We start from the raw sequence: 10,080 nt of genomic DNA, 5'->3' as shown, positions 1-10,080 counted from the left end.
TTTCAATATTAATATTGATAGTACTCGGACAAATATAAGCTCTTAATTCCTATAAGTTATCGACTCTAAATTAGCATCATAGCTTAGTTTGAAAAATGAAACCAAAAACTATGGTTCCTCCAGCAGCGAGTCAGCGGCCACAGACCTCCAAGTTAAAATGTTAAAGCTGTATAAAAACAAAAACATTCTTAAACATGTTCATGTGTCTTCTTGTTTGTAGGAAAAAGATTACGTTGGCTTTGCGACGCTGCCCAACCAGGTGCACAGGAAGTCGGTGAAGAAGGGATTTGACTTCACCCTCATGGTGGCAGGTGAGACGCGACGTCACGTCTTCACTCATCACTGTTGCAAGCTGATCAGTTGTATTTGTGTCTACCTGCACAGGGACTGATGTTAGCTTGTAAATCTATTGAATACACCTGTTCTCTATGTGAGATGGTTCCTGACCGATACACGTAGCCAACTAAACTAAACAGAGCTTGGTACTTTGACTCAAAGAAGATACTTAATTTTAAAGTCGAAGTTTTGAGTTCTTCTTCCACAGCTCAAAGACATGGTCTGAGCTAACGTTAGCGTCAGACGTCTGGATCTCAAGTTATCAGAGAAACAAGCTGAGCTAACGGTAGCGTCAGACGTCTGGATCTTAAGTTATCAGAGAAACAAGCTGAGCTAACGTCAGCGTCAGACGTCTGGATCTCAAGTTATCAGAGAAACAAGCTGAGCTAACGGTCGCGTCAGACGTCTGGATCTTAAGTTATCAGAGAAACAAGCTGAGCTAACGGTAGCATCAGACGTCTGGATCTTAAGTTATCAGAGAAACAAGCTGAGCTAACGGTAGCGTCAGACGTCTGGATCTTAAGTTATCAGAGAAACAAGCTGAGCTAACGGTAGCGTCAGACGTCTGGATCTCAAGTTATCAGAGAAACAAGCTGACCTAACGGTCGCGTCAGATGTCTGGATCTCAAGTTATCAGAGAAACAAGCTGAGCTAACGGTCGCGTCAGACGTCTGGATCTTAAGTTATCAGAGAAACAAGCTGAGCTAACGGTAGCGTCAGACGTCTGGATCTTAAGTTATCAGAGAAACAAGCTGAGCTAACGGTAGCGTCAGACATCTGGATCTTAAGTTATCAGAGAAACAAGCTGAGCTAACGGTCGCGTCAGACGTCTGGATCTTAAGTTATCAGAGAAACAAGCTGAGCGAACGTTAGCATCAGACGTCTGGATCTTAAGTTATCAGAGAAACAAGCTGAGCTAACGGTAGCGTCAGACGTCTGGATCTTAAGTTATCAGAGAAACAAGCTGAGCTAACGGTAGCGTCAGACGTCTGGATCTCAAGTTATCAGAGAAACAAGCTGAGCTAACGGTCGCGTCAGATGTCTGGATCTCAAGTTATCAGAGAAACAAGCTGAGCTAACGGTCGCGTCAGACGTCTGGATCTTAAGTTATCAGAGAAACAAGCTGAGCTAACGGTAGCGTCAGACGTCTGGATCTTAAGTTATCAGAGAAACAAGCTGAGCTAACGGTAGCGTCAGACATCTGGATCTTAAGTTATCAGAGAAACAAGCTGAGCTAACGTTAGCGTCAGACGTCTGGATCTTAAGTTATCAGAGAAACAAGCTGAGCTAACGTTAGCGTCAGACGTCTGGATCTTAAGTTATCAGAGAAACAAGCTGAGCTAACGTTAGCGTCAGACGTCTGGATCTTAAGTTATCAGAGAAACAAGCTGAGCTAACGTTAGCGTCAGACGTCTGGATCTTAAGTTATCAGAGAAACAAGCTGAGCTAACGGTAGCAGATTTCTATGTTTGAAAATGGTTGTAAACATTTGAGATAAGGTAAAAACACAACTTAACAACATACATCACACAGGTCTAGTTGTTTTTACACATTTTAAGTTACATATTAATCCTTTAATGGAGCCCAAAGTACTTCATCTGCAGGATGTGGATGTTGTGAAGCAGCTTTCACCATCACTCCTCCGCACCGGCTCGGTGTTCACAAGTTTCAAAGTGTCCTGTGAAAATGATCTGGCTCTGCTACAATATGAATGTTTCATCTTGAGGAACAGGATTAATTATGAGAGCTTATCCTGATTTAATTATGTTTAAAATAATAGTTTGAAGCCCCCGGAGCTTCAAACTATTATTGTTTTAAAGTATTTTTGAGTCCATTAAGTGAAAACTGCTGGATTGTTTTATAATAAGGTGCAATGATTTGTCACATCTTTGTCTTTTTTTAAATATCTGTTAAAAACACTCTTTTTTAAATGTGCTTTTACTTAATAATCAACTCTATTTTTCCTTATTCTACATCTTATCAGATACTTGTTTTTATTTATTTTATTCTGACTGTTATGTTCTTTTTTGTCACGATTTTATTCTATTGTTATTTTATTTTTCTGGTTAGAAGCACTTTGTAATTATGTTTTGAAAGGTGCTATTGAAGTGAAATGTATTATTATATTATTATTATAATGTGATTTACATTTGTTCAGACCCATTTGTGGCGTATCGTGTTTTTATAAAGTCTGGAAAGCATCGATTTGATATTTGAGTAAAATTAAATGAAAGTGTCTGGATATGGGAGTTTTATTGTGAAAATCCTGATCTTGATGTGTAGGATGTGATCACTTCCTGTACCTATGTTACAGGTGAGTCTGGTTTGGGTAAATCCACTCTGGTGAACAGTTTGTTCCTCACAGACCTGCACAAAGACAGAAAACTACTCAATGCAGAAGGTGAGTCCACATACCTGCGTTTATTCGTACAAGTACTAGTAGTGATATTAGTACTCTTACTGCAACAGAGTATTTTTACTATGAGGTATGAGTACTTTAACTTGTAAATGCGTAGATTTTTTACTGTGGGCTATTAGTACTTTTACTATAACAGAGTATGTTTACAGTGTGTTCTCAGTACTTTTACTTGTAGCAGAGTATGTTTACAGTGTGTTCTCAGTACATTTACTACAACAGAGTATGTTTACAGTGTGTTCTCAGTACTTCTACTTGTAGCAGAGTATGTTTACAGTGTGTTCTCAGTACTTTTACTACAACAGAGTATGTTTACAGTGTGTTCTTAGTACTTTTAGTTGTAGCAGAGTATGTTTACAGTGTGTTCTTAGTACTTTTACTTGTAGCAGAGTATGTTTACAGTGTGTTCTTAGTACCTTTACTTGTAGCAGAGTATGTTTACAGTGTGTTCTCAGTACTTTTACTATAACAGAGTATGTTTACAGTGTGTTCTCAGTACTTTTACTTGTAGCAGAGTATGTTTACAGTGTGTTCTTAGTACTTTTACTGCTAGCAGAGTATGTTTACAGTGTGTTCTTAGTACCTTTACTTGTAGCAGAGTATGTTTACAGTGTGTTCTTAATACTTCTACTTGTAGCAGAGTATGTTTACAGTGTGTTCTTAATACTTCTACTTGTAGCAGAGTATGTTTACAGTGTGTTCTTAGTACTTTTACTTGTAGCAGAGTATGTTTACAGTGTGTTCTTAGTACTTTTACTTGTAGCAGAGTATGTTTACAGTGTGTTCTCAGAACCTTTACTGTAACAGAGTATGTTTACAGTGTGTTCTTAGTACTTTTACTTGTAGCAGAGTATGTTTACAGTGTGTTCTCAGTACTTCTACTTGAAGCAGAGTATGTTTACAGTGGGTTCTTAGTACTTTTACTTGTAGCAGAGTATGTTTACAGTGTGTTCTCAGTACTTTTACTAGAACAGAGTATGTTTACAGTGTGTTCTTAGTACTTTTACTTGTAGCAGAGTATGTTTACAGTGTGTTCTTAGTACTTTTACTTGTAGCAGAGTATGTTTACAGTGTGTTCTTAGTACTTTTACTTGTAGCAGAGTATGTTTACAGCGTGTTCTCAGTACCTTTACTTGTAGCAGAGTATGTTTACAGTGTGTTCTCAGTACTTCTACTTGTAGCAGAGTATGTTTAGTGTGTTCTTAGTACCTTTACTTGTAGCAGAGTATGTTTACAGTGTGTTCTCAGTACTTTTACTTGTAGCAGAGTATGTTTACAGTGTGTTCTCAGTACTTCTACTTGTAGCAGAGTATGTTTAGTATGTTCTTAGTACTTTTACTTGTAGCAGAGTATGTTTACAGTGTGTTCTCAGTACTTCTACTTGTAGCAGAGTATGTTTAGTGTGTTCTTAGTACTTTTACTTGTAGCAGAGTATGTTTACAGTGGGTTCTTAGTACTTTTACTTGTAGCAGAGTATGTTTACAGTGTGTTCTCAGTACTTTTACTTGTAGCAGAGTATGTTTACAGTGTGTTCTCAGTACTTTTACTTGTAGCAGAGTATGTTTACAGTGTGTTTTCAGTACTTTTACTTGTAGCAGAGTATGTTTACAGTGTGTTCTCAGTACTTTTACTTGTAGCAGAGTATGTTTCCAGTGTGTTCTTAGTACTTTTACTTGTAGCAGAGTATGTTTACAGTGGGTTTTAGTACTTCTACTGCAGTAAAGTCTCTGAATACTTGGTCCACAGAGCGGATCAGTCAGACGGTGGAGATCACCAAACACACCGTGGACATCGAGGAGAAGGGGGTGAAGCTGAAGCTGACCATCGTGGACACTCCGGGGTTTGGAGACGCTGTCAACAACACCGAGTGGTGAGTGTTCGCTTTGTTGACTGTCATGGTTCTTCTACTTAATATCATGTTTTATATGCTACCTTAAAGATGCTGTTATAATTAACGAGTTAACATTCATTTTCAGACCTGTGTTGCTTCCAAAAGGAGATCTTTTTATGTTTTTTTTGTCCTGTGTAGAAAGTCTTCATCAGCTGATGTTCATATGACACCTGGCACATAAATAACTCCCCAAACTAAAGTGCACATCACATGTCACGATACATGACGAGGTTAATATTGAATATTCATCACTAAAGGTAAAATATTCATGTAATAAACATAAATACTGAATGAGCAGGTGCCTCGCTTTTAAGGAATAGTTTGACATTATCTTGGTTTTCTTGGGTATTTTATTTTTAGGCTTATCATATGTTTTGTTTGTAAACCTTTATTAATTAAACACCTTTCAAAATAAAGTTACAAAGAGCTTCACAATAAAAACAAATGTTAGAAATACATAAAATCCAAAACACGATATAAAACAAGATGAAATAATAAGTGGAGTACTTCTCTGCAATATGGAAATACTCAAGTAAAGTACAAGTACCTCATGTCTGTGCAGTACTTAGTTACTTTCCTCTGTTGGTGTTGATCAAACTGCTCTCACTTTTAACAAAAAAGCGAACTTTTCCCAAAACGTAGAAGTATTCCTTTAAGTTATTGTATCTGTATATCTTTGAGGTAAAAACACACGACTGTGTTTGTGTTCGGCAGCTGGAGGAACGTCACCGACTACATCGACCAGCAGTTTGAACACTACTTCAGAGACGAGAGCGGACTCAACAGGAAGAACATCCAGGACAACAGAGTGCACTGCTGCCTGTACTTCATCCCTCCGTTTGGACACGGGTACTAGTACACACAGTGCACAGACAAGTACATCAATGCTCATGCATGTGTGTGTGTGTGTGTGTGTGTGTGTGTGTGTGTGTGTGTGTGTGTGTGTGTGAAATGCTCAGTAAAGTTGTCGTGGTCCTGCAGGCTCCGTCCCGTCGACATCGGGTTCATGAAGGTGCTGCAGGAGAAAGTGAACGTGGTTCCTCTCATCGCTAAAGCCGACTGTCTGACTCCCTCTGAGATAAAGAAGCTCAAAGAGCGGGTGAGACAAACATGACATACATGAGATATTAATAATGCATGAAATATGATAACTGTACCTGCAGTAGAGCCTTGATCCGACAGCCGTACGAGCTTTAAATCTCCAGTCTGTGGAGAGTCGAGTTTTCGTCATGTTATCTGTCTGTTTGTTCTCCAAGAAAGAAAGAAAAGCCCCCGAGAGGATAAACAACACAACTAGCAGTTGAATGAATACGTATTTAATTACATTGAGCTTCAGATCTGATTCATTTCAGTGACTCAGTTTCTCCACAGATTTGATCTCAACGGGAAATCTTTTCTTTCAGGGCGGCGACTTCCTGCTGAAGTTGAGCACTTGTGTGTGTGTGTGTGTGTGTGTGTTTCTACTGTTACCAACACATCTGTGTGTGTGTGTGTGTGTGTGTGTGTGTTTCTACTGTTACCAACACATCTGTGTGTGTGTGTGTGTGTGTGTTTCTACTGTTACCAACACATCTGTGTGTGTGTGTGTGTGTGTGTGTTTCTACTGTTACCAACACATCTCTGTGTGTGTGTGTGTGTGTGTGTGTGTTTCTACTGTTACCAACACATCTGTGTGTGTGTGTGTGTGTGTGTGTTTCTACTGTTACCAACACATCTCTGTGTGTGTGTGTGTGTGTGTGTGTGTGTGTTTCTACTGTTACCAACACATCTCTGTGTGTGTGTGTGTGTGTGTGTGTGTGTTTCTACTGTTACCAACACATCTCTGTGTGTGTCGTCCCTCCAGCTGAGAGAAGAGATCGATAAATTCGGGATAAAGATCTATCAGTTCCCCGACTGTGACTCCGACGAGGACGACGAGTTCAAGCGTCAAGACAAAGAGCTGAAGGTGAAGTCTTTATCGGATGCTGCTACGAGTACTTTTTACGTGACAGTACTTCCCCATTACGGACGCAGGACTTCTACCTTTCATGTACTCTGCAGGAGAGCTCTCCGTTCGCTGTGATCGGCAGCAACACCGTGGTGGAGGCCCGAGGTCAGAGGGTGAGAGGGCGGCTCTACCCGTGGGGCATCGTGGAGGGTAAGACGCCCCACAGAGATCCATCCCATAATCCCCGTCTCGCTCTCGTGACGTTTATCTCCCCCTGTCTCCCCCAGTGGAGAACCCGTCACACTGCGACTTCGTGAAGCTGAGGACCATGCTGATCAGAACCCACATGCACGACCTGAAGGACATCACCAGCGACGTCCACTACGAGAACTACAGAGCCCAGAGCATCCAGACCATGACCAGGTGAGACAGCGTTACCAGAGCATCCAGACCATGACCAGGTGAGACAGGCTTACCAGAGCATCCAGACCATGACCAGGTGAGACAGCGTTACCAGAGCATCCAGACCATGACCAGGTGAGACAGTGTTACCAGAGCATCCAGACCATGACCAGGTGAGACAGCGTTACCAGAGCACCCAGACCATGACCAGGTGAGACAGCGTTACCAGAGCATCCAGACCATGACCAGGTGAGACAGCGTTACCAGAGCATCCAGACCATGACCAGGTGAGACAGGCTTACCAGAGCATCCAGACCATGACCAGGTGAGACAGGCTTACCAGAGCATCCAGACCATGACCAGGTGAGACAGCGTTACCAGAGCATCCAGACCATGACCAGGTGAGACAGCGTTACCAGAGCATCCAGACCATGACCAGGTGAGACAGCGTTACCAGAGCATCCAGACCATGACCAGGTGAGACAGCGTTACCAGAGCATCCAGACCATGACCAGGTGAGACAGCGTTACCAGAGCACCCAGACCATGACCAGGTGAGACAGCGTTACCAGAGCATCCAGACCATGACCAGGTGAGACAGCGTTACCAGAGCATCCAGACCATGACCAGGTGAGACAGGCTTACCAGAGCATCCAGACCATGACCAGGTGAGACAGGCTTACCAGAGCATCCAGACCATGACCAGGTGAGACAGCGTTACCAGAGCATCCAGACCATGACCAGGTGAGACAGGCTTACCAGAGCATCCAGACCATGACCAGGTGAGACAGCGTTACCAGAGCATCCAGACCATGACCAGGTGAGACAGGCTTACCAGAGCATCCAGACCATGACCAGGTGAGACAGCGTTACCAGAGCATCCAGACCATGACCAGGTGAGACAGCGTTACCAGAGCATCCAGACCATGACCAGGTGAGACAGGCTTACCAGAGCATCCAGACCATGACCAGGTGAGACAGCGTTACCAGAGCATCCAGACCATGACCAGGTGAGACAGCGTTACCAGAGCATCCAGACCATGACCAGGTGAGACAGGCTTACCAGAGCATCCAGACCATGACCAGGTGAGACAGCGTTACCAGAGCATCCAGACCATGACCAGGTGAGACAGCGTTACCAGAGCATCCAGACCATGACCAGGTGAGACAGCGTTACCAGAGCATCCAGACCATGACCAGGTGAGACAGCGTTACCAGAGCATCCAGACCATGACCAGGTGAGACAGCGTTACCAGTGATAGAGGGTCAAACTGTGGTCGGCGGGTCAAATCTGGCCGTAGCTGCTGGCTTCCTGTTGTCATGCTCCATGTTGTTTGTCTTCCAGTAAGATGAATGCAGATAAGCGGGTGGAGAGCCCGATCCCAATCCTGCCGCTGTCCACACCCGACGTGGAGACGGAGAAACTCATCAAGATGAAAGACGATGAAGTGAGTGAAGCTCAGAGAACAACGCATCGCAGCAGGCCTTACGTCAGCGTGTGTGATGTGAAGTGATGATACGTAGCTTCATCCTCTCTGTGCTGTGGTTTCCTCTGCAGCTGAGGAGGATGCAGCAGATGCTCCAGAAGATGCAGCAGCAGATGCACGAGCAGGACCTGTGACCTGTGACCTGTGACCTGTGACGTCTGTTATTCAGGAGACAGAAATCAAACACAAAGCGCAACTTAAACCGTTGTAAAAGTCCATCTCCTCCGTACGGAAGCCCTGACTCTGCTGATCTAAAGCTGATCTAAAGTATTTTATGTCCGCTAGCCTCTTGTGGCCAGAATCAGTATTACAACAACAAATGTATAACCAAGCCATAAACACAAGAGATAAGAATACTTAAAGAAATCCCGTTTCGCTCTTTTTTACCTCTCAGGGCTTCCGTACTTCAGTGGACGAAGAACTCTTTCGATAAAAACAGTCAATAATTCACCTCTCAAAGAAACAGGAGGTGAACAGCATGCTGGGAGATCATTTAAATAATAAACTTTCTTTTTTTTAAATGCAGTCATTAGCCGAGTGAGTGTAGTTCGGCAGCAGTTTAAATACGAACTGAGACGAATGCACCGATACTGAGACTCAATGTGTGGAAGTGAGACGCTGATGGTTTTTGCTGATGGTATGATTATTATTATTATTATTATTAATATCTATTAAAAGGACCACGAACAAAAAAAACCATTAATCAACAAGATCAACTTATAAATACCAGCACATTCACCCACACAGCTACAACATTGTAATTCTTCATGATTAAAAACCATCAGCCTCTTTTAAATCTGCTGTGAGTGTGTGTGTGGTTGTGTGTGTGTGAGTGTGGTTGTGTGTGTGAGTGTGTGTGTGGTTGTGTGTGTGTGAGTGTGTGGTTGTGTGTGTGTGTGTGTGTGTGGTTGTGTGTGTGTGTGTGTGTGTGTGTGTGTGTCATGCATCCGTGTCCTCTGACTCTGAGGAGATTAAGTGTTTTTACTCGGCATGATATTCAGTGAAGCCTCGATAAATACGTGAACTCTCGTCCTTAAACATTGAGCCATGAAACAAAGTGCTGCAGTTTACAATCATTAAGGGAAGGAGGGAAGGAGGGAAGGAGGGAAGGAGGGAAGGAGGATAGGAGGGAAGGAAACGCATGTAACAACAATCCCTCATTCAGTACACTAATCCCTCTTTTTGTTTGTTTGCGTATAATAATAATCATCATCACAGCTGTTACATGTGATTCAGATGAAACCATAGTTCAGTATTTATGACTCCAGCTCCAGATATGCCATTAAAGAAAGATCCCAACGATGTGTTCGACCTACAATAACAATCACAGGAATAATATTTGTAATAACTTTTGTTTGTATACGACAAAAACAATGTGACACAGAAAATAAAATCTTGGTTTTCATCTAAAAGTGTCTGTTGTCTTACATCAATAAGTAAACGTGTGCATTTAAAAAAAATATTTAATTGATATTTGATGTTTGTCGAATGAAACATTTTTTTGATTACAAAACTGTCAAAGGGACTTGAGGGATTTTCTCAAATCCAGTGTAGTTCTGGTTCTCCTGCCTTCCTTCCCTCCAGCGGGTCCAGCAATATGTCCTGGGTCTCCAGCAGGGAGG

At 42.4% G+C, this 10,080-nt stretch overlaps 1 protein-coding gene across 1 annotated transcript in view; it reads left to right on the top strand.

The window, feature by feature from the left end:
* Positions 1-8,650, top strand: part of septin5b (septin 5b) — a gene marked incomplete at its 5' end in the record, with an annotated part of 10,783 nt that extends 2,133 nt beyond the window's left edge. Inside the window, 10 exons of the mRNA XM_079289340.1 lie at positions 221-311; positions 2,651-2,737; positions 4,499-4,622; positions 5,358-5,492; positions 5,625-5,742; positions 6,487-6,588; positions 6,684-6,780; positions 6,858-6,993; positions 8,317-8,419; positions 8,530-8,650. Of these exons, the coding sequence (XP_079145466.1) occupies positions 221-311; positions 2,651-2,737; positions 4,499-4,622; positions 5,358-5,492; positions 5,625-5,742; positions 6,487-6,588; positions 6,684-6,780; positions 6,858-6,993; positions 8,317-8,419; positions 8,530-8,592 (1,056 nt within the window). The 3' untranslated portion in view covers positions 8,593-8,650. The remainder of the gene's footprint in view (positions 1-220; positions 312-2,650; positions 2,738-4,498; positions 4,623-5,357; positions 5,493-5,624; positions 5,743-6,486; positions 6,589-6,683; positions 6,781-6,857; positions 6,994-8,316; positions 8,420-8,529) is intronic.
* Positions 8,651-10,080: the final 1,430 nt, after the last annotated feature.

This window comes from Melanostigma gelatinosum (genome assembly GCF_949748355.1).
Source record: "Melanostigma gelatinosum genome assembly, chromosome: 18".
NCBI lineage: Eukaryota > Metazoa > Chordata > Actinopteri > Perciformes > Zoarcidae > Melanostigma > Melanostigma gelatinosum.
This window is presented reverse-complemented; position numbering and strand designations above follow the sequence as displayed.